This window comes from Pteropus medius, unplaced genomic scaffold, assembly GCF_902729225.1.
Source record: "Pteropus medius unplaced genomic scaffold, Ma_sr-lr_union100, whole genome shotgun sequence".
In the NCBI taxonomy this organism is placed as follows: domain Eukaryota; kingdom Metazoa; phylum Chordata; class Mammalia; order Chiroptera; family Pteropodidae; genus Pteropus; species Pteropus medius.
The window spans coordinates 67,281,484-67,306,025 of record NW_024349800.1 but is presented as its reverse complement, the minus strand read 5'-3'; the positions used below and the strand labels follow the sequence as shown (position 1 = coordinate 67,306,025).

At 51.5% G+C, this 24,542-nt stretch overlaps 1 protein-coding gene across 1 annotated transcript in view; it reads left to right on the top strand.

Moving 5' to 3' along the window:
* Positions 1-24,542, top strand: part of DSCAML1 (DS cell adhesion molecule like 1) — a 324,128-nt gene that overhangs the window by 235,707 nt on the left and 63,879 nt on the right. The window contains exons 5-11 of the mRNA XM_039888022.1: positions 2,624-2,902; positions 6,967-7,242; positions 8,622-8,918; positions 10,612-10,884; positions 20,293-20,571; positions 20,979-21,098; positions 21,981-22,157. Of these exons, the coding sequence (XP_039743956.1) occupies positions 2,624-2,902; positions 6,967-7,242; positions 8,622-8,918; positions 10,612-10,884; positions 20,293-20,571; positions 20,979-21,098; positions 21,981-22,157 (1,701 nt within the window). The remainder of the gene's footprint in view (positions 1-2,623; positions 2,903-6,966; positions 7,243-8,621; positions 8,919-10,611; positions 10,885-20,292; positions 20,572-20,978; positions 21,099-21,980; positions 22,158-24,542) is intronic.

Below are 24,542 nucleotides of genomic sequence, written 5' to 3'. Positions count from 1 at the left end.
GACCAGGGTTCCTGCACTCACGGAGTCCAGAGCCAGGTGCAGAAGCTGTGTCCAGGGGTGCCCTTTCCAGGCAGCACTGTTCAGCCGACTGAGGGAGGTCCCAGCAGCTGCCCAGGGGCACCCCGATCCCCCCAGCCAAGTCCCAGAGCCCCTAGAGATTTCTCAAGGCTGGCCATCTGTCTCCCCAGCCCTGCACTGGCCCTGGCAGTGCCCGATCTCCCCCGGGCTGTCGCGGTACACGCCGCAGCATTTTACTTCTGCTCCGGAGTAATGAAAGAGGTTTTTTTCCCCTCAGAATTTAATTTCACGCCTGAGACTCGGTGATTAATTCCCCCCCACCCCACCGCCCTTTCCCCACCACCCTGTCAGCCCCTCTCCTTGTAAATTCTGCGATGTGCCACGGAATTTGTGTGTTTTGCATCAATTAAATGTCACATTGAGTAATTTTTCCCTTGCACCGGGTTTGTTTATCCTAACCATTCCCACAGGGTTGTGGTGGGAAGAGGCCAAAGAAGCTGGCAGGGAAGAGGGAGGGCCCGAATAGTAATTTCTCGGTACATCTGCATAGTGATTTAATGTCTGTCAAACTCTGACATACATTTTGCCATTGCTATCTACAACAACCTTGTGAGATCTGGAGGCAACCTTATCACCTCCACCTCATGTGCAGATGAGGAAACGCAGGCTCTGAGAGATCATAAGACTCACTCAAGGTCACACAGTGAACTGAGACCCAGAGAGACTTGCACCTGGGTCTTCTGAGTCCAGCCGGGGCTCATTTTGAAGAGCAGTGGGATGTGGGAAGGGAACCGAGTCTCCTGGAAAGTCTTTCTCCCAGGGAGGAGAATCTAAGAGAGATGAGCCGAGGACAGAGGGAATTTCCCATCAGACAAAGAGGATCCAGGGGGCTCCGCCGATCTTGGTTGAAACTCAAGGTGATTCCATCTCATATTCTATTCACTGAACAAGAGTGGAGAGAGACCTGGTTTTTGATCTTGGCTTAGCAGTGTGATCCTAGGCAGGTCGCTGCACCTTTCTAGTCTCAGGGTCATCTGCGTGTACCCTCCAAGGTCCCTACGCCAGTTCTATATTCTATGAGCCTATAACATTCTGCAGTGTGGGAAAAGCAGACCACTGGCCCACCCCACACCTGAGTGCCCCCGTTCATCCTCCCTCAGACATTAATGGTTCCACAGCTGAGGACCCTGCTCCGTGCCAGGCACCACGAGAGATACGGCCATGGAGGAACACTGCCCCAAGATGCTCACAGTCTTCCGGAGAAGCAGATACAGGGCCTGGTGCTAACTGCTGTTGGCGATGGCCATGGGGGCAGGTGGTGACAGTGATTGCTCCTGGCGAGGGAAAGGTGGTGGCTGGAGCCTCCCTTTCCACTGTATACTCTTCTATACTTTCTGAAGTTTTGGCATGTGTATATATTATACTTTTTAATTTCTTATTTAAAAAGAAAAGGTTTTTTGAAAATAAAATTAAAGAAAAAGAAAACTATGGGAGTCCAGTGAGAGTGGACTAGGGGAGACATCCAGAGGGGTGACGTTTAAGCTGGTTTGTGAAAGATGAATAAGAGTCGACCAAGCCGAGTGGGCTGGCGGGGCATCCAGCGGGAGGACAGTACGATGACACACATGCCACAAGTGGAAACTGCTGAGATGAGTGGTATAGAGCGGCAGTGAGCACAGGCTAGGCCAAGGGCCTGGTTGGGGCTAATCAGAGAAGGCCTTGGAATTCAAAATAAGTGTGGATTGTGTCATGTAGGTAAGGGGGCCTATGGAGGTTTTACAGCAGGGGGTCCCCAGTGGTCAGGAAGCTCAGGGAAGCCCTTTAGGGCAAGAACCAGCCTGAGATAACAGCCCAAGTACCACTCAGGCTTGGCAGCACGGCCATCGCACACAGAATCCTACATACGCAGGGCCTTGGTCTTCTGAAGTTTAGGGCCACAGATCCTGCAGTCACTGGTTTCTCTTGGTCTAGGAATGCAAAATAGAGGAGAATTGTTGGCGGGGTGCGGGGCGGGCGGGGGGGGTTGTTGCAGAAGACTTAACTTCCAAATCCTCTGGGCTCTGACAGAAATGCACTGGCCTTCTCCCAGTCTTCCCAGATCGCAGGTGGGAAGAGACAGGACAGGGCAGGCAGATTGTTCCTCCATCTTTGAGGGGCACCCATGAGCCAGGTTGAGGCCCAGACCAAGACTTACCAAGAATTACAAACCCAAGATGTCATGATTCTCATGTCACAGGGACTCACTGTTCCTTGGTCTGGGCCAGACTACAGGGACTGTTTGCGTGAAGGCAATCACACATACTCTCACCCTCTATGCCTCGTGCTCTCTTTCCCTTTTTCCATCTGTTTGTCATTCTAGCCCAGACGGCCTGCATACTTTCTACTCCACCAGCCCCTGCTCCCCATCATGATTCTCAGGGCCTCTGTCTGGCCCAAGTAGGAAACTTTGGGCCAGAGCCTGGGCTCAGCACCATGAACCCTCCCACACTGGGTGTTCCTCACTCCGGGCACCAGGCTCCTGCTCTGGGTGTTTGCCTTTCCTTCCCAACCCCCAATTCACCTCACCCAGGGCTTCCCAGGACTGCTGACACTCTCTGCCTTCCAGACCCTGCTGAGTCAATCCCCACCATCCTTGACGGCTTCCACTCCCAGGAACTATGGGCCGGCCACACCGTGGAACTGCCCTGCGCCGCCTCTGGCTACCCTATTCCTGCCATACGCTGGCTCAAGGATGGCCGGCCCCTCCCAGCTGACAGCCGCTGGACCAAACGCATCACAGGGCTGACCATCAGTGATCTGCGGACTGAGGACAGCGGCACCTACATCTGCGAGGTCACCAACACCTTCGGCTCAGCAGAGGCCACAGGCACCCTCATGGTTATTGGTGAGCAGGAAAAGACCCTCTTCCAGCCCCATCCTTTAGAGTAACCTTTGAAAGCACTGCAGTATGATAGAGAGGGGTTTGGGAACAGCTTCCCTCCCCTCCCTCTGGCCAGCCCCGGGGGATCATCCCCTGGTTGGGGAAGGCAGTTTTGTGTCCTGGGAAAAGCCCTGGGTTTGAAATCAACCCTGCCTTTGGTTCTGGCAGCATCAGATAGTAACTGACTTTGGGCAAATTGCATAACCGTGGTCATCACCTCCGTACCCTTTTCTGTAAAATGGGATAATGATCCCAGCCTTCCTACTTCCCATAGATCACAGGGTCAGACGAGACCATGGGGGTGACAGTGACACACTCATGGGGCTCCTTGGTTTGTTGGGAAGAGGCAGTATCTATACTGAAGGAAACAATGCTGATGTTAATCCATTAGAGAAGACATATGTATCTCTTCAGAGGCAATGTTCAGAATATTTTGTAATTGATAAGGGCCCTTATCAATCAGATCAGACACTGGGTATAAACAACCAACTCAGCCTTTCCAGGATGTGCCAGCAGGTATTAATGCTGGTTGTTCCTGTTCCTCCCCATCTCAGAGCCCCAGGGGTCCAGGGAGGCCATGTGGAGAGCAGGAGGCCTTAGCAGCAAGCCCCTGCTGCTGCTGAGCCCCGGGTAAGGAGGGAAGCAAAGACAGAGGGGGAAGAATACTGGAGGAAGATTCACGAAATCCAGGGGCACCTTTTGCCCCCACCCCACTCCTACTCCTCCCTCAGTTGACCAGGTCTCAGGTTCCCTATCTGGAAAATAAAGAGGCTCTTCTAGCTCTGGCGTCCAGAATCTGAGCCTGAGTTCCCTACTCTCTGGGCTGCAGGAAAGGTGTTAGCAGTAGTGAGTCTGGGGTTTGGAGACCTTTGGGGGATCTCACTCCCAAGGGGCAGCAATAGCCTGATTCCCTGAACATTGTACCTGATGGCATCATGAGGGTCATTCAACCCGGGCAGTGGAAAGAGGCCATCCAAAGGTGATCTCGCCACCACCCTGCAGAAGGGTTCCCTCTGCCACCTCACCACCCATCTCATGGGCAAAGAGCTACAGGTCTGTAGACCCTCAGGTGGACCAGAGAACCGTAGCAAAGCCCAACCTGTCCTGGGCTGACCTTTGGGCATGGTACCCTGTTGTCCTCAGCCCAGATGTGGGCCCAGTCTCCTCCCCACAGTCGAGAGGTCCTGATAGTTGGAGTGAGTTTATCTGCAGTGCCAGGAAGAGCCCCCACCCCCCAGTGCAAATTCACTGTGAAGCTGGAAAAGCAGAAAGAGCCTCAAGTAATGCACTGGGAGTGACAGTGCATGATACAGATGATTAGGTTAAAATGATGAAAGCTTTAGGTGGCCGGGGGTTTCCTCTCATACAAACAAGGCCTAGACAGCACGGCAAGCAGATAGAAGGACCAAAGTTGGGATCCCACTTCTTGCACTAATCACTGTCCAAAATTTTGGTCTGATATTACCTTCACCCACTTCCCCACCCTTCTGCTACACACACACACATACACACAAACACACACATACTCTTGCATTTACACTCACACTCGCTTACACTGTCTCAGGGAACAGCTCAAGAACATACCCCAAAATCCTTGGAAAATTAGCAAACCTGACTCTGAGTAATTTGATGTTCATAGTACATACAGGCAAGCTGGTACTTACCACACACACACACACACACACACAGAGATATGTTGAAAGTTCACATATACATGTCCCTATACACACATGCACATGTATATGGTGCCCATATGCAGACACACGCATACTTCCATTGAACATGCTCACATCCTAGCACACGCACACAGATACACAATAAGTAATTGCCTACGGCAATGTACAAACTCCACTGCCCCTGAACATCTAGGTACATCTGATTCTCCTCTGACCCTCAGCTCCTACCCTCCCCCACAGTGGGCATGGCTATACAACCAGACTCAAAGGGAAGTGACATGGCTTTTTTCTGTCTTCTGTCCTCTCTGAAAGCCCCTCTCTGCCAAGTTCATGGAGAGGAAAGCAATGTTTTTCATACCCCACTTCCTAATTCTGCAACCAGGCCTCCCACCCATCATGCCACCAAGTCTGAGCAGGAGCACTGAGGATAGAGCAACTGGCTGGCAGAGCCCTGGGAGCCCTGGCTAATGACTGGGACAAGCAGGATGCCGCCTGCCTCATTGTGCACCGACACTTCCCGGCCAGCAGACAGAGGCTCTGGGAGTGAGTAGGGAGAGCTGAGCATGAGCAGACTCATGTATGCTTTGACTGCACCCACCCAAACGGGCCTTCAGTCCCCCATCTCCTACAGGCTGCTTCATTGGGGGTCCCAGACTCCTTCAGTCCTCAGCCTCCTTTCTAGAACCCCAAGTCCATGGAGATCAGGGGAGAGAGGCTGACTTGGGGCTGGTAACAAGGCAGCTGGTGAAACAATCAATAAACATGACTTAGGAAGTGGTAGGGATATAAAAATAAAGATAGCACCCTGTTCTCAAGTAGCTCACAGTCTAAAGGGAGAGACAGGTTTAGGGCCATACCACCTAGAACAAGCCCTGATCTCGGAAGGTAGGCAGGGTCGGGCTTGGTTAGTACTTGGATAGGAGACCACCTAGGAAGACTAGGTGCTGTAGGCATAAAAAATAAGGAATTGTAAGCTAACAAGGTCCTTGCAATCTGTGAGTTCAACCAAGGGTTGCCTCGCCTAAAAAATTATAAATAAATAAATAAATAAATAAATAAATAAATAAATAAATGGGCACAAAGAGGTTATTAAAGATGTGTGCTTAGCATGGTGTTAGTTACACACAAGGATCCCAGAAGAGGGATCCTTAGCCCAGCCTGGGAGAGGAGTGGTGTCCAGGAAGGCTTCCTTGAAGAGATGACACCTGAGCTCAGTGTGGAGGATGAGTAGGGATTAGATCAAGGGAGCAAAGAGCTTTCTAGGCTGAGACCTTAGGGTAAGAAGTAGCCCAGGGTGTGTAGGAACTATGAGCAGGCTGCTACTCTACAGACTGTGTACCTGAGAGGAGGGGCTAGGTCCCCATGGCCTTTATGACCTTTAATGTCACCCTGAGTTGTTGGGGCCATGGAAGTTCTGAGCAGGACAGTGGCCAGTTGTAGTATGGAGGACAGATGGAAGGACGCAGGGAAAAGGGTGGTAGGGAGGAGGGCACTGTCTGGGTCTAGGCTAGAGCTGTGAGCCTGCAGCAGGGCAGTGGCAGTAGGGGTGAAGAGCAGAGATTGAACAGACTCACAAATATAGTGGACAATTTGGTGACAGACAGAGGGGAGACGGTTTGGGGGTCTGGAAGAATGGGGTGAAGGATTAAAGAAGTACAAATTAGTAGTTGATAGTTAGGCACAAGGATGGGGAACATGGCACAGGGAATGCAGTTAGCATTGATATGTTGGCTAAGTGGAGGGCCAGGGGAAGGAGGGAGCAATTGGGGGGATCGTTTTATGAACAATATAGATGTCTAACCAATGTCCTATATACTTGAAACTAATTTAAATAAATAATTTTTTTTTTAAAAAAGCACCAATTAAAACATGGAGATTGACTGATGCATATAAAGAAAATCAGACCAGCAGAGGCAGCAGTTGGTTATCTGTTTGGGTATGGGAGACAAGTGGCTGGGCCAAGGGAACTTCCCTGGTGTCTGGGGTGGATGACAGAAGGACGATAAGCCAGGCAAGCTCCCGTCCAACTTCGGAGCTGGCTGAAGGGAGTGCCACAGCCCCACTCGAACAGAGGGGCACTCAACAAGAAAGTTCAGACCATCAGAACGAGAGGTACTGAGAGGTCTCCTAACCCGACCCTGGCATTTAACACATGAGTAAACTGAGGCCTAGAGAGGGGAATTCACTTGTCCCTGTCCCCACCCCAGGATTCTGGAGACAGAAGTAGGGCCTCCTGATTCCCAGGGCCTTTTGTGCCCACAGCCTGCCTCCAGCCATGCTCTACCCACACTAAGCCCTTTTTCTCTTCTTTTTCTCCCCTGTTTTCCCTTACGTCTCCCTGGCCCGGCCTAGACCCCCTTCATGTGACCCTAACACCAAAGAAGCTGAAGACCGGCATTGGCAGCACGGTCATCCTCTCCTGTGCCCTGATGGGCTCCCCTGAGTTCACCATCCGCTGGTACCGCAACACCGAGCTGGTGCTGCCCGATGAGGCCATCTCCATCCGCGGGCTCAGCAACGAGACCCTGCTCATCACCTCAGCCCAGAAGAGCCATTCCGGGGCCTACCAGTGCTTCGCCACCCGCAAGGCCCAGACCGCCCAGGACTTTGCCATCATTGTGCTTGAGGGTGAGCTGAAGCAGCCAGGACGGGGGTGGGTTCAGGACTCCCAAAGCCTGTCCAAGAAGTGCTCTACCCCAGGAACCCTCCCTTCCCTCCCGATAGGAGGCATTTATCCAGCACTTCCTACACACTAGGCAGATATCTGTCTTATTCAATCTTCCCAAGGGCCCTAGATGAAGACAGATTTTTTAAATGTTACCTTTTTTGCAATTGAGGAAATTGAGGCTTCCGTCACTTGTCCAAGGTCAAGTGATGGCCAGTTCGGAGCAGGGATGTGCAAAATGAGGCCGGTGGAAGGGGCAGAGAGTAGAGCAGTAGGGACAGCCAGATATGGAGGGCACAGGGAAAGAGGCCAAGGAGGTGCCAAGGCAGTGACAAGGTGGGCAGTCCCAGGCCCTGCCAGGCACCAGGCTCTCCCTGGGTTTTAGTTAAGGGTCTCCCCAGAAATGCACAGGGGCTGGAGATTGGCTGAGTGTTGGATTAACATCAGCATTTTGCCGTGAAATGTAGGAAGGATGTAGAGGGCCTCTATCATATTTGCCTTGCTTTCTTTTTTTATGTTTGTTTTGGTTTTTTTTAAGTACTTAACACCTATTTTAATCTGTTATAACAATCTTGTGTAGAAGGATGGCCAAAGTCAACAATTACATCCCTCATGTTCCATGGAGGAAGCTGGGGCACCAGGGTTGATCATTCTGTCCAAGGTTGCTTGATAGCCAAGACTAAGACCCAGCCACAGATCCTCACCACCATTCACCTCTAAGCAGCTTGCATTTTAAGCCTCAAACTTCAGGTTTTGTGCTTTAGGCTTGTTGCTATAGCATCACTACCACCACCGCCTCCTGCTGGAATGAGAATTAGAATCAGACTCCATAGGTCCCGCGTGGTCAGTTCCCAGTCCCACACAGTTAACCTCTGAGCCTCTCTATCTTTATGAATAAAGGGAGGAGAAAGATGTGGAAGAGGAAAAGTTGAGAGGAGTAATATTTATTAAGCACTTACAAAGTGCTGTGCTAAGCATCTTGAATGCATTTAATTCATTTAATCCTCACAGCATCAGTATGAGGAATTTATACTCATTATCCCCATTATCACCATCCTCCATGGCTAAGAGATGCAAGGACTCAGAGAGATCAAGTAACTTGCCCAAACACACAGAGCTAAAGTGGTTGAGGGTGGATTCAAACCCAGGAGTCTCAATTTATATGCAATAGTAATTGGCCCCTCACAAGGTTTTGCAGATAGCGCATGAATTGCTGTACATGAAAGTTCTTCATATCATTATGCCCACTGCTTTCCCTCCTCTCTCTGCGGGGTGGGGTGGCCTTTTGGGATGGTCACTCAGTGGCTCAGTGACTCTGAAGGGGGCTCTTCACTCCCTGCAGACGGCACGCCCCGCATCGTCTCCTCCTTCAGCGAGAAGGTGGTCAACCCCGGGGAGCAGTTCTCACTGATGTGTGCCGCCAAGGGTGCCCCACCCCCCACTGTCACCTGGGCTCTGGACGATGAACCCATCGTGCGGGATGGAAGTCACCGCACCAACCAGTACACCATGTCCGACGGCACCACCATCAGCCACATGAACGTCACGGGCCCCCAGATCCGCGACGGGGGCGTGTACCGGTGCACGGCGCGGAACTCGGTGGGCAGTGCTGAATATCAGGCGCGAATAAACGTAAGAGGTGCCTGTCTACATTTAAATATCAGAATAGGCTTTTGAGTTCCTTTGCCATCTCTGTGGTTACCATTATTCTTGTGGTGATTAGTAATTATTATTGTCATTTTGATTTTAGTAGAGGTCTCTCTCCTCTTTCTCCCCCTTTCCCCCCACCCTCCACAGTCCCATCCTCCACTGATGTGTGTGTGTGTGTGTGAGTGCGTGTGTGTATGTGTCAGTGTGTGTGTCTCTGTGTGGCTGTCTGTCCATCTGTCTGTCTGGTACAGCTCACTGCCTTGGCATTCCCACCTTATCCTCCTCCCCCTTCTCCTCCTCTGCAGTCTAGCTTGCCCGCCTCCCCATTCCTCCCATCAAATCTCTCTGGGCCCAGGTACACTAAGTACCCTGCTAGCACCTACCATCTTGACCAGGGCCTTTCAAGGACAAGGACAGGGAAGGGGCAATGGGGTCAGGCTTGACCTCTGATAAGGATGTCCACCAAGCTGTGCTCCCAGTGCCCTCCCACTGAACATCCCCGGGATGTTCCAAGAGGTGTAAGCAGCAGGAGCCAGAGCATCATCTTCTCCTAATCCTCCATCCTCCTCTTCTCCCCACCCCAAGGCTCAAGCTATCAAGACTAGGAGGCTCAGGCTGAGTGGGAGTGCCCCAAGGCAGGCAGCTACACGGGAAGGAGCCCACAAAGTGATCATCCCCAGTTCTCTAAGTTACTGTGGTGAAAATAGAGTCTCCTCTGAAGCTCTTTGCAGCCCTGTGGGGTCAGATTAGTCCCTACCAGTGACCCCTTAGGCAAAGAAAGAGAGGAGGGGCACTGGTCCAGGGGTGTCTGGTGGTTGCCATGGAGCAAGGAAGGGGAGCAGAGGGTTCATGCTAAATTCACCTGTGTCAGGTCTCCAACTCTATAGGAGAAATCTGCCCTCCCTTAGGCCCTCTCCTCTGAAATTGGAAGGGGACAGAGTTACAGGGTCCCTGCAAAATCCCTGGCCCAGCCCCTCATCTACTAGGTAGGGAACCTGAAGCCTGGAGTTTCTTGCACCCCCTCCAACACTGCCCTGCACGGCGGCCTGTGAGCCCCTTTACAACAATCTGTCTAGCTGACCCAGCTGAGGACACTCCCCTTCCCAGTCAGTGTGATCAGAGCCCCCTCTTATAGCCTCTTCTCAGGAGCCCACAAAACACATTTACCTGTTAAAATCATTAATTAGTCCAATGAAGACCTTCTTATTGTCCTTTAAATATTTAATGTATATACGATCCTTTTTGGTACAAGACCATTATTAGCAAGTTGAATGAAAATAGCAAAATCTTTACATTTCTTAATCTCCTCATAAATGAGGACTCACTCTCCCAAATTCCAGTCACTTCTTGGTGAGGCTTCAGTTTGGTCACATACCCCCTTCGTGTTAGGGGAATGAATTCTTGCCCCAGGCATGAATGGAACATGTCTGTTTGCAACTGTTTGAAGCTAATACAGAGAGTCCTGGAGAGACCACAGTTGCCCCCAGTTCCAGCCTCTGCCTTTAGCCTTGTAACAACCGTCTGCTTTTTTCCCACCACCACCACCACCACCGAATTTCAATCCCCTGACAGTTTCAGAGGGCCAAGCAACTAAGAGCAACACAGGGCAGGGCCTGGCTGTCCCTGGCTAACCACACCGCTTGCCCCTCCTTTCCTCCTCCTCCCTCCTGACTCCTGCCCAGGCCCCCCCAGCATCCGCGCAATGAGGAACATCACGGCTGTCGCCGGGCGGGACACCCTTATTAACTGCAGGGTCATCGGCTACCCCTACTACTCCATCAAGTGGTACAAGGATGCTCTGCTGCTGCCCGACAACCACCGCCAGGTGGTATTTGAGAACGGAACGCTCAAGCTGACTGACGTGCAGAAGGGCATGGATGAGGGGGAGTACTTGTGCAGTGTCCTCATCCAGCCCCAGCTGTCCATCAGCCAGAGTGTCCACGTGGCCGTCAAAGGTAGGCCTCCCCCGGAACAGTGCCTGCCTGGTCACCTGGGATTGTGGGTCTTCCTCCAGCCAGCTGCTCAGGCGGCAGCAGGCCATCCTGAGCGAGAGGGAGGCCAAGGAAGAGAGAGCCTCGGTGTGGTGTTTGAGAGAAAGGAGGCAGGGTGGGAGACTGGGGGAGGGGGCATACGGAGGCCACAAGTGCCTCTGCATCCAGGTTCACTCCATGAGCTGCACTGACCCCAGGGGCATGAGGGGCCAGTCACACGCAAGGAAGAGCCAGGTCACCTTCTGGGCAAGAGGCCTAGGATAGAGATGGCAGGCCATGTAGGTCCCCTGATGTCAGCATGGAGCCACCGAGAACTCAGCAGGGGCCCACCAGAGACAAACAAAAAGAGGTAAGGGGCAGGAGCTGGGAGAGCAGCAGCAGCAGGAGGCTGAGTGGAGGGAGCATATGCTGGGCACCCTGGCTCACTTCTAGGGTACAGGTTGGCTGGCTCAGGCTGCTTTTACAGGACTGGTAAGGACCTTCCAACTGCTGATGCTGCTTGAGGCCTGGAAAGCAACTCCTGGTGCTTAAAAACCTCCTTCCTCCCAGACCCTTCATGCTTACCTGGATGAGGTCTGTGTTTTGTGCCTGGGCACTGAGCACCTTGCCTAGTACAAGGGAGCCATTCAGTAAATGTCCGTGGATTAAATGAATGAATGAATATAAATGAGTAAATAAATGAATGTATGAGTAAATGATGGATGTCCCCTTGGTTCAGGGGCTTTGCAGATGTGTGACGCTCCCTCCCAAATACACTCTTTAGAACTGGCAGGCGTGGAGACTGTCTGGGCAGTGAGTGAGAGAAGGGTAGCCTGGTTGCTCTGAGGGGATGACTTGCCAGACCAGGCTGAGGAGAGGTAAGTGAAAGCCAGGCAGCCTCTGTCTAACTCAGAAGCACACAGAGCGAGGAAGGGACGCTCCACCTCAGGAGTGAAGAAAGAGCTTTTGGGGCCACCTGAGAGGGAGTCAGAAAGAGAGACAGGATCCATGAGAACTGTGTGAGCCTTTGTTACCTGGACGTCTGTGTCACCCGAGGGAGATGAGGAGGGGAGGCTGGAGAGGCTCCCTCCATGTCCCCAAGGGACAACATAAACCAGGAGAAAAAAGTTAGCCTGGGCCCTGGGGCCCATGGGAAGGAAGAAAAAGCAGAGGTGTCTGGGCCCGTGAAGGCCCTGGCCCCAGGGGGCAGGCCCCAGTAGGTCCCAAACTCCTGAAGTAAGATCGAATGGAGCCCTTGTGGACTGAAAGAAAGAAGTCTGAGAGAAGGATGAGTGGGAAGACACGTGCTGCATTTGGTTTTGACCCCTTCGAGCATGTGGTAATGATAGTACCTCCAGGTAGAAATGTCAGGACAGCAGGCAAAACTGAACAGTAGCAGTGAAAGGCAGGATCGGTACTTCTCTCTTGTGCTCCTTGTCACCCAGCTCACCCTCACTGGCACACAGGAGCCTTGTCACATGCATCCTTGTGCACCCACCACCTGTCACAGTGCTAGACAGTGAGTGTTCTTGAACTAAAACTGAGACAGTAGTCTGGATTGAAGTGACTTACTGAGAAGCCTCTACTTGAGCCCTGGAAACTGGGAGGCAGCTCTGTGGCCATCTCAGGCCTGGGGAAGAAAGAGGAGTCCCATACAGCATCTGCTTCCCTGCTTCCTAGGCAGGCCGAAGGCCATCCTGGGCACCTTCACAGCCTACTGCCTCTTCCCAGCCCAGGGGCCTTGTCCTAGCAAGAACCTCCAACTCCCAGGCCATATCCTCATTTTGGTAGTCCTGGAACACAGTGCAGCCTGCATCCCCACTCCAGGCATCACGGGCCTGTATCCATTTCCGTTACAAGCAGTGGACCAAGAGTTTACGTGTAAACATCACATATTAAAACATCTAACCTTTGCTCTATTCCCTTAGACCACCCGCGCCAGCGAGCATTTGGCCGGGTTTGTTGGCTAAAAATAAATAAATAAATAACAGGGCTCCAGGGAGCCTCAGAGTACGCAGAGCATCCTGAAAGCTGCTTCGGCTCATCAATTATTCAACCCTATTCAGGGAGCGATCAGTCCTAATGAATTGAATCTGATGCATTCCGTCTCAGCGACTTGCTGGGCCTGTTGTGATTGTGCTGTGCTGAGCGACAATGTCTCTCCAGCCCCGGGAAGGGGGAATGTGTGTGTGTGTGTGTGTGTGCAGTGTGTGTGTGTGTGTGTGTGCACATCTGTGTGTGTGTGATCCCACAGGGCAAAACCCATGCACCAGCACCTAGCACGAGCTTGGCATTCATAAAGCAGGGGGGAGTGTGCGTATGGTGTACGGGTGTGTGTGCACACATTCCCTCTTTCCCACCTCAGTGTCTGAAAATCTAGCCCTAGCAGGGCTGTGGTCACTGTTTCCTCTCCAGACCAAGAAGCAGCATTTGTATGAGTGGCTCTGAGACCCTGTGACCCTGCCACTCCAAAAGCTCAAGTCTCTCATTCTCCCCTCTTTCACCTACTCCCTCCCCCACCTCATTAGAATGCACTTTTACGGAGAACGCATCAGAGCTGATTATGAGCATGCTGCTGATTAGCTGATGTGCTGTTCCAAGAGCTACTCAAGGAGGAGGGTAAAGGAGGTGGCCCTGGGTGTGGAAAGGGGCCCTGACTCTGGGGTAGGAAGGAATGGGCCCCAGGACAGCACTCTAGACCCCACTCTACTGCCGGGCCGGGACATGCCCCCCACCCAAAGGATCAGAGCAGAGATCTGGAGTGTAGAAAGGGTGAGGTGGGGTCCGGGCGGGGCACTAGAAGCTTGAGACCAATTGGAAGCCCTCCCCGCCCCACCATCTCTCTGTGGAGCGGAGGGCTGTGGGCAGGGTGGGGCAAAAACCCATTCTGCTCCATGAACTGGAAAAACAACCGCTGACTCTATTCCTTCTGGGATTGCTTGTCTTCTGATGAATTTTTCACTGAGCTAAGAGCAGAACACAACAGATATGCATGTACATGCATGCGCACACATGTGCAGAGACTGGTGTGCATGAGTACCCATGCATGTACACTTTGGTACACACCATATACATGTACATGCAACAAATACACATTAACCTATCCATACTTGCACACACACACACACATGCTAGCAGTTACATATGCACAAATGTTTCTTTTGTCCATATCCTCTTATAAGGCAACATTCCTGGGCCACAAAAAGTGACTGTAGGTGATGTCATATGAAATATCGCCCAGGTCAGCCAGCTGTGGTCCAGCAAGATGGAAAGGGTTGAGGGGAGGGAGGGCAAGGATGATTTGAGGGCTGCCTGGGGTTTGGTGCATGTGACACTGACTGGCAGGGGAGAACCAGGCTGAGGGAAGGCGAGTGCTTGTCTCTGGGCACCCTCAGAGATCTTTGGCAGGATGCTAAGAGGAGGGCACTTGGATTCAACCTAGATTTGGTGTCTTTAGGGCCCCCTGTAGCTGAAAAACAATGTAGCATAAAAGTATCTCTGGGCACACAGGCCAAATATTTAATTAACTAAGGAGGCAGGGCAGCAAGTAGGGTTCCTTGGCTTTGGCTCTGCGAGGGAACATCTCCATTGCCACATCCGAGCCTCTTGAGGCCTCTAAAGCCAAAACAAGGGCATGAGGTACTTTCTGTTTATGTCCAGCAAGGCTAGGACCAGGAGAGAGTGCTAGGTCTCTGTGGAAAACAAACGGAAGAGGGCGCACACACACACACACATACTCACATTCACACACACCCTCACACACACTCAGTCACACATCCGCACTGCCAATGCTCATACTCCCCACCCACACCCATTCTTCCCTCACTACTCAGTCCTGGAACCTTTGGAAGAGGTCTCCTTCCACCCTGGTGAATGGGTTTCTGTGATCATAGCGCTCAAGAGAGATTCGGCCACCTGGCCAAATGTTTGCTATTGGCAGAGATAGAGGTTTGGAAGGAATCCACCAGAATCCACAGGAAGGGGGCACAACGGGTTCCACAGGGGCAGATTGCCCAATTGTACTCGGAGGAGGTGGCACCAAAGAGGCTGCTGCCAACAGCACTACTCCTCAGCAGAGAGAGCCAGGAATGTAGGAGCAAGCATCCTCCTTATCGGACAGGCAGGGCTCAAGACGATGATGGTGGTCATGATGATGATAAAGGAGCAGCATCCATTTATTCATTCAGTGACAATTACTGTGCACCCACTATATTCCAGGCACTTCCAGGCCCTATGCTGTGAACACAGCTGTACTCAAGACAAACAAAAATCCCTGCTTTCAGGGAGCTCCCATTCTGGCAGGGAAATGGATAGTACATAAAATACCAAAAAGGTGTCTCATGTCAAGTAGGAAGTAGGGATGTGAGTGCCAAAGCGAGGGGAGAGTAGTTTGCACCTTTAAATAAGGTGGTCAGGGAAGGCCCTTCTACGGAGAGGGTTATATAAAAAAACTGAAGTAAATTGTTATTATTCCTAAACTACTAGACTTGTTACAAGTGGAAAATCGGCATCAGCGCTTTAGAGGTTCCTTGGTCCAACTCCTTCATTTGGCAGATGAGGAAGCTGAGGCTCAGGGGTGGAGGCAGGGTGGTGGTAAGGAGATGAGTTGCTCTCGGTCTCTTGCATGGATAGCAGGGTCTGGAACCCAGGTGTCTTGGTTCCCAGGCATAGTTCTTTCCCTGGCTCCATGCTGCATAGGCAGAGAAGCTCCAGCTTCTTACAGTGCCCATTACTGCCAAACACGCGCAGTGAATACAAAGGCTCAGTCTCAAAGAGATAATGACAGACACTATAGAGTGTTTATGGGCTGGGCTGGTGGTCAGCACATCCTCCTCTGCACAGCACTCCAAAACAAGTGGCCATAAAGGTTTTATGGTGGCCATACACCTTGTGGACTGCCTCAGCCACTGCCTCCGCCACTTCTCAGCCTCTTCACCATTCCATCGCCTTGCTCCAGCCCTGTGTTTCTCAAAGCTGATGGAATTGGCCTCTTGCCAAGATGATTGCAGCCTGAGCAGGGCTTTGGAAACGAAGTCCCTGAGGTGACACGGCATTCGTGCCCCCTACATTCAGGCTGCGTGCTAGGGAAATGCTGGGACTCAAGGGGTAGGAGGGGGGTGCAATTGTGGCTGCAGTCAGCACTAAAGCATCAACATTAAGACAAAGGTGGTCAGATCCCCCAGCTGCTGACAATGCTTTTTATCCCCAGGGGTGGAAATAGTTACACACATTCAACTAGCCCATGTCCACCTTATTGGGAAAGGTGCTGCTGACTCACAGGTCAGAAAGTGGCCCCACATCCAGGCAGCTGCCCACAGACACATTTCAGAGACCCACAGCATGCTTCTTGGTCCTTTCACTCACAGCACTCCTCCTAGTATTCAGCAAGCCAGCGAAGGAGCCAGGATCCCTATGCTTTCTTCTCCCCGCAGGCTGTCCTCGGGTGCCCATAGTTATAGGGTTGTCAGAATGCTATTCCAGAGCCGAGGAATTCTGTGAGCAGCTCTGGCCCCTAGGACTCCCACCAGAGAGTTCCTAAAGGGATACTGATCAGCCACGTGATCATACCTGCCCGTCAACCCACAGCAGGGACAGAGGGTGGAGGATGGAGGGGAGCCAGGAGCCTGCCTTGGATCTCAGGGAAGTCATCTGGTCATCTGCCCCACACAGGTAGGTAATGCTCTAGAGGGCTCTGGCCAGTCCAGGTGAATGTCTAATTCCCCAGGATAGATGTCGACAACTCTCTTCTTCAGTAGTTTCTCAAACGGCCATCAATGTTATATTTGAAAACCAGAGAGAATGACGGCCCCTAGTTGGCCTCTGCCTTTTGACTCAAATTTTTCCCTCTCTCTTACATATATATATATATATCTCATATGTGTATGTTTTAACTCTCAATCCAAATGCCAGCTCCTTCAGGCAACACCTCTCTCTGCTCAGAGTTCAGCGTCTATATATTCAGGTGGTAATTGTCCAATAATCACTGAGGTTAATACCTTCCCTTCCCTAGCAAATGATAAGCTTCTTGAGGTTCTATCTGTATTTTAAGCATGTTCCCACTTTCTCGAGCCCACACAGAGCATAATGCCTTCACAGAGCAGGCATTTCATAAATATTAGATGAATTAGTTAATTAATGAATTAACCTGCCTTAGTAACTTGTTCCATTACTTAAATCTCTTCTTACCGCAAGAGTCTTCCCCTTGCTTGAGCTAAATCTTCCTGCCTAATTTCAATGTATTGCTCTCCACTTACTCGTCCCTCACTGGAAACATCCTTGTGACCATCCATCCCTAGGGCATGCCCTGCAGACTTGGCAGCCCCTCAGGCCCCACTCCCTAGGCAGAACCTCTCAGCTCCTTGCTTTGCCCACACGTCCCCCATCTGCAGCCCCTCATCACTACTGTGACTCTCCCTTTGTCCATAGAGCTCTTAAATCAAAAGAGCTGACTCTACTGCTAGGACAGCAAGGGCCTAACCCCAAGGAAGGACCAAGGGAGAAGCTCTCAGCTCTAAAATTTTAGCATAAATACAGCATATTGAGGAACACCATAGAGCCCCCCCCTTTTTTTCTGGATGAACCCACATCCTGTGCTCTCCTCAATCCTTGCCCACCTCACAGGTAGACCTCTAAGATCAATCCAGGAAGTTATATCCAGATATATGTTATTTTCATTTACTATATTTACCTGACAAAAATTTATTGGGCTCCTCCAGTTTGCCAGGTCAATATGTCCTAGTTACTGCCCTAAAGTTGCACCCAGACTCCCAGGGAAGGTGGTAATGCAAAAGCTACCCCACTGCCACATGATCAGCACCCCCAAGGCATAGACCAGGTGCTGCAGGACTGTGCAAGGCCAGGGGGAGGCTTCACAAAAGAGGTAGCTTTCAGACTATGGTCTGAGAGGGCTTCCCAGAAGCCTGTGGGCTCTAGCTTTAGACTTTTGTGGGCGAGGCCTGGACCAGAGTTGGCTCTGCTGAGCCTCAGGAAACAAACTGGGAGGTAGATCTGGGTCTCTGCAACAATTCCACCAAAAAGTCCAAGGATGCCAGAGGCCTAGATATGATCTAGGCACCAAAACAAGTTGGGGTGGGGTTGGTTCATCAGAGCCCAACAGAGGAATCAACAAGGGGCATTTAGCCATTGCTAGAGTCAGGGTTCCAGAAAATTCTGTCTGGATATCCAAGACCCAGCAAACCACTCAGAATACTGGGGAGGCCCCAACCCGGGAGGCAGAGGCAGCCGGAGATTGGGATGGAGGGATCCAGACAATGAACAGAGCCCCAAGAAACTTGACTGGACTTAGGACCTGGATTTGGGCACAGGTGGATCTGGAATGAGATAGGTCAAAAGCCAGCCACTGGGCCAGGAGCACATGTGGGAGGAGATAAGGAGGACAAATGCCCAGCTGTGTTCACCCAGGCACAGTCTGAGGCTTGGAGCCATGGGCACTGATGGAGCCCTTGTGGCTGGAGTGAAGGGTAAGGTGGGGGACAACATTGAGAAGGTCAGTTAAGGGCTCTGCTGAGGGGTATGGCTCTCATCCCATAGGTCATGGAGGCAACATCCCCCCTAAATGTCACTTCCTCTGGACCCAGAGCTCTTGATCAAGACTTTTCCCAGGCACCCAAAGGGCTTCCAAGGGTTTTTCCATGTCCACACCTGGCCACTCTTCATGGGCAGCTCCCTACTGAGCCCTGAAAATCCATGGGTTGCAGGGAGAACCTTGGACATACATAAGAAGCCACCCATCCTTTTCTCCTCAGGGTTTGTCCACCACTGTGGCCACTCTAGGTGAGCCTAGCATAGAGAGTAACAGGCTTCCCAGGAGGGTTGGGGCTAGTGCCTGGGAGAAGGCCAGAGGACTTTGGACAGCCTTGTAATTTAATTATTTGACTCCAGAAAGGAGATCTCATCTATTGGGTGCTCATCCTTGTTAAGCTAATTGTCTGTCTCCTTCTCTCTCTTTTCCCCCCACTTGCTGGAAAAGTCACTGTGGCCTAATTGAGTTATCATAAAGATAATGGCTGACGCTCTATCCAGCGCTGAAAAAGGAGGATCCCTCCCACAGCAGCTCAGTCTTCAGATAGCCCCTCCCTCCCCGCAGGGGCTGAGATGTGGGCAGAGGGGGAAGGGGAGAGTAAGCTGGATCTCTGTGGAGAAGGAGGCTGTATGGATGTTTAGCCAAATGAGTCTAACCAGCTGGTTGTCTTGCAGATGACAGGGCACCCTCTCTGCTCTTTCCTGCCACCCAAGGAGTGTTCACTTATGAAACAAAAGGATCTCTGCTTTGGGGATGTTTGGGAGTCTCTCAGAGAGGCAACCAGGCCGCACGAAAGAAAGAGCTTGGACTTGGGGAACAGACAGATTAGATCTCAAATCCCACTGTCACCTATTATGAGATGGGTGACCTAGGGCAGGGGTCCCCAACCCCTGGGGCACAGACCAGTACCTGCCTGTGGCCCTTCAGGAACCGGGCCTCACAACAGGAGGTGAGCGGCGGGTGAGTGAGCGAAGCTTCATCTGTACTCACAGCCACTCCCCGGCACTAGCATCACCATGTCAGCTCCACCTCATATCATCAGGCATTAATTAGATTCTCACAGGAGCACTGGTCCCTGGTGCCAAAAAAGGTTGGGGACCACTGACCTAGGGTGAATTACTTCTCTGCTCTGAACCTCAGTTTTCTCGTCTATAAAATTGAGACGGTTAAGCTCACACACCATTGATGGGAGGATTCACTGAGATGGTCTGTGAGATACAGCAACTGACATAACCAGTGCTGGAAGCTTCTATTCATCTGCCCTAACACCTGATGACAATGCAAAGGGCTGGTGGGTGGTGGACCTCTGCAGGAGGAGACCAGAGTACAGCACCCTCGTTTTAGATGAGCAGCTATGGGGTGTGCATGGGGGAGAGTCTCCGCACCGGCCTTCTTCCCCTGCCATCTGGGTCACATCATCCCTATGGACCTCAGCCCCCCAGAGAGCTGTGAGAGGTATCTCTGGGTTGAGACAGTGGGCATAGGGGTGCTGAAGAACAGCAGGGAACTTGGAGTGAAAGCTGAGCAGCCAAATAAGAGTCAAGAAGCACATGAAGCATCACCATTCAAGTTCTAGGACAAGTCTGAATAAAGATCAGGATTAATGCAGGCCAGCCAAGGCCCCAAACAGAGACATTGGGTACAGGCGTGGGTGGGAAGGGGGACGGGAGTCAGGGGACAATGGCAGGGTACCTCAAGAGATTCTGTACATACAAGAGACCAAGGGGAACACTATTCACAGCCCACCCCAGGGTCGGGAGAAGCCCAAGGGTAAGGGGGGTGAGGCAGTGCTACTGGCCAGGCTAGGGAGAGTAGGGGGGTTGACAGCAGCATTCCCTTTGCCTTCCCAGTGCCCCCTCTGATCCAGCCCTTTGAGTTCCCGCCTGCCTCCATTGGCCAGCTGCTCTACATTCCCTGCGTGGTGTCCTCGGGGGACATGCCCATCCGCATCACCTGGAGGAAGGACGGACAGGTGATCATCTCAGGCTCAGGCGTGACCATTGAGAGCAAGGAGTTCATGAGCTCCCTGCAGATCTCCAGCGTCTCTCTCAAACACAATGGCAACTATACGTGCATCGCCAGCAACGCAGCAGCCACTGTGAGCCGGGAGCGCCAGCTCATCGTGCGTGGTGAGCAGAGACAGTACAGTGGCAGGGGAGGGAGAGTCCAGCTCTGTCTGCTGCTAAAAGTCTCTCTAGATTTCAGGTTTGAATCACAGGCTTACGGAATGTTGGCTCTGACAGGTGCCTTAAAGATTAAGAGATTCAAACCCCTTACTTTCCAGACCAGGATACTGAGGCCCTGAGAGGGGAAGACACTTGCTCAGTCACTGGCAAAATCAGAATTGGAACTCGGAACTCCCAACTCCCAACCCAGTATTCAGCAAAAGCTCTCAGCATCTCTGGTTTTGGAGCTGCCCGTTCCCAATTTAGAATAGTCCATGGGGGGCTGACGTTGAATGGAAAGGGCCCAAAGCCCCAGAAGACCTATCAGAGACTGATATGATCTGTTTCTCCCACCTTCCCATTTTCTGCAGTGCCCCCTCGATTTGTGGTGCAGCCCAACAACCAGGATGGCATCTATGGCAAAGCTGGTGTGCTCAACTGCTCGGTGGATGGCTACCCCCCACCCAAGGTCATGTGGAAGCATGCCAAAGGTAAGCCCCTCACCAGCCAGCAACTCTGAGTGGCCAGGGAGCGGGGTGAAGAATGCTGATAAGACTTTGGTTTAGTTTCTGTACACGACTCCTAGCTCCAGGTGGGAACCCTAGGTTCCAAGCTTTAAGGAGACCCCGAGTTATACATGATCTGGAGATCATCCTTAGCCACCACAGGGGTCCATGGACAAGGGACAGCTGTCATAGTGACTCTAAATTTCCTCTTCTCCCTACAGATCAACCTCTCTCCTTCCCCCTCCAACCCTAGAACTCAGTGTACTCTGCTTTCCTCACTCCACCCCACCCCCTGCTCTAGGGTCCCTGAGTCTCACCTGCCACTGCTTCTCACCAGTTATTCTGGGATCTTGGTCCTTCTTGGAGACCAACTTCATCTCAAGGATGCATTTGGTGTCTAACTAAGCCCCATGCCAACCTCTTGCCTGGACCATGTCCAGGGCTGACACTAGGGAAATGGGAGGGTGTGCCCAAAGCCCCCTCTGGAAGGGTGGCTGGCCTTCCTAGGCCTGGCCACCTAAGACCAGGCAACTGCCATTTGACTGTTCAGTCTTCCCTTTGCCTGTTGCCAAGTGTCCCGAACACAACTCTTTCATCCTTTCTGAGGATTCACCCGAAGAAGCTCAATGCCAAGGTGAGCATTGAGCTGAGGCCCCCAATTCCATCTCCTTACTCAGACCTGGGGCAAGACCAGCCCTCTGTGCAGGTCTTTCCAGGAAATAGGAGCTGCGTGAGCTCTCATTACTTTGGGAATGCTACAAAATGGTCCTAGATCAGCAAGTGAAAGGTATCAGGGCCATTCTTTGGGGGCATTCCAATCCACCACTAGCCTAGACAGCAGCCTTCCTAACCACTGCCTCTTTCTAGGAAGTGGGAACCCCCAACAGTACCACCCGGTGCCCCTCACTGGCCGCATCCAGATCCTGCCTAACAGTTCACTGCTGATCCGCCACGTCCTAGAAGAGGACATCGGCTACTACCTCTGCCAGGCCAGCAACGGCGTGGGCACCGACATCAGCAAGTCCATGTTCCTCACTGTCAAGAGTGAGTCCTGCCCCTGTGTGGTCCTCCCAGCACCCCCTGGTCATAGGCCAAGGCCCATCTCTGCACTCACCCTGCCTCCCCTCTTGGTTTTCATCATTCCAACTGTGAAAGGGAAGCAGGAAGGATTTCTAGTCAGAGGTGCACTTGGGAACCTCGAATGAGGAACTCGAAAACACTGTCATCTAAATAATGGCCTCGCCCTGAATGGCCCCAGATCACCCCACTCTAGTCATGATTTGCTCATGGATCATGTGACTTCCCATTTACTTTGATCTGTATGTTGGCAATTCTATCCGAATAGTCACATTGAACAATTTATTTCTGTTACTTAATTCACACCTTCTTATATATAACCTATTTGTGACTTAACAAGGAAGAATATCACATACATAATGTAGGAGAAAGGCCTATGGTCAGAAAACCTATGGGTTCTAATTCCAGATCTACCTGAGGGGCTACGTGACTCTACAAGTCACTTTACCTCTCTGGGCTTCGGTTTCCTCACCCGAGCTAGAGGTTCATTTCCAGCCCACCCGCCCCACCATATTGGTGTGAATAACACAGAAAATGATCATGGAAAGAGAAAGATGCATCAGAAAAACTGAAACAGCAATACAATTCATGGTAACTTGGTGCTATATCAATGGCTTATAAATCCCCAGGCATGGAGCTGGCCTCAGTGGCCTTGGAAGCCCAGAATAACCCTGAGTTCTGTTAAGTCACACACAGATATTCCTACTGGGTGAGTCTACCCCTTTATACTTTTAGGGGTCTGTATAATAGGCCCCGAGGAATCACATCAGAAGGGCAGTGTTCATCTGGCCCTAAGTCAGGAAATGGATACAAGTCATGGAGGATGGTGGGAAAAGCCTGAGTTTTAGCATCTGACCAACCCCAGTATGAATCTGGGCTCCATGTTGTAACTACTGTGGACTTGATGAGATTAGTTGGCCTCCCTGTACTTCATTTTCCTGATATACAAAATGAGAGTGATAACTGCCTTACCTGTTATGTTTTGTGTCAAGAGTAAGTCAGATGATATGTGTAAAGCAACTAGTATGGTAACTGGCACCCAGTAGGCCTGCAAAGATTTAGCCACCAGTTTTGTTATTCTTAATTTAGGCCCTCCAGGGTATGTAGAGGAAAGGCTGCTGAGAGCAGTGCCTGGTATTGGTCTGCCCAGCATCTCCCTGGAGTTCTTTCCTTTAAGAATCATAGTTTCTTTATCACTTGCCAAAGCCCATGTTCAGCTCAGCACCAGACAGGGAAACCCCAGCGATCGATGCTCAGGGAGCTCAGTGCCGGAATCCCTGCCCTGGGGAGCCGCTTCCCTCACACTATCAAAAAGCACTTTGTCCTTAATAAAACCAGGCAATCAATCTACATCCCTCAGCCAGGGAGAACTTCGCTAATTCTGCCTGTGTGTGGCGAGAGGAATAGTAGACACGTCTGGAACCATCCTTGGTATTCGATCTTTATCTCCCCATTGTCAGCAGGAAAGATGAGCCCAAACTCTCAGACTTTTTGGTGGGGGCAGCGGGGGACATGGTTGCTGTTTTTCTCTAGATTAGAGGATTCCACTGAGCAAGCATGGCCATGGCTTTGTGGTACGTGGTTTCTCTGCGAAAAAGAGAGGCCTTGGGTGACAGGTGGTGCAGTGGTCAAAAGGTAGGCTGTGTGTGAAAAGACCCAGTTCATATCAGGCTGTCTCTGATGTCATGGGGACCCTCTCTGGGCCTGCGTTTTTCTGTTCTGTCCTCACTTCCCAGGCAGAAGCTATGAAACACTCTGAGTTTTTCAGAGAAAGCACATTTTGTAAATCTAGGGCAGCCTCATGAGCATATACAATCACACACACACACACACACACACACACACACACACACACACACACACATAGATTTAACCTCTGTCTCCCCTCTTTCCAAGAGAATTTCATACCACTCTGATCACTTATGGGTAGGACCTTCTTCTTCCTTTTCCTCCCCTTGTCCTAATTTCAGCTGCCTTGTCATTTTCCTTTGCTTCCTTCCCCAGTAAGGCACATGCACACTTCTTTCCTACATCTGCTCCGTCTCACAAACACCTCCAGGTCACATTTTCCCACCCACCACACCTCCCTCACACACTGTCTACACAGTGTCTCTCACACTCCTCACACAGCCTCTCTGCACTGCTAGCTCCTTGCTCCCCGCCCCCTCCTTCATAGAACCCTCTGTGCTCTCTCACACACCCACAGCACACTCAGGGTCTCCAAACCCTCACACATATGTGCTCCTTCAGATGGTCTTTTCCTCACACCCTTTCTCTATCACAAATACCCCTTTTCCATTCCAGCCACACTCTCCCCAGTGACTTGCCCAGTCAGACAGAGGCCCCTGTGCC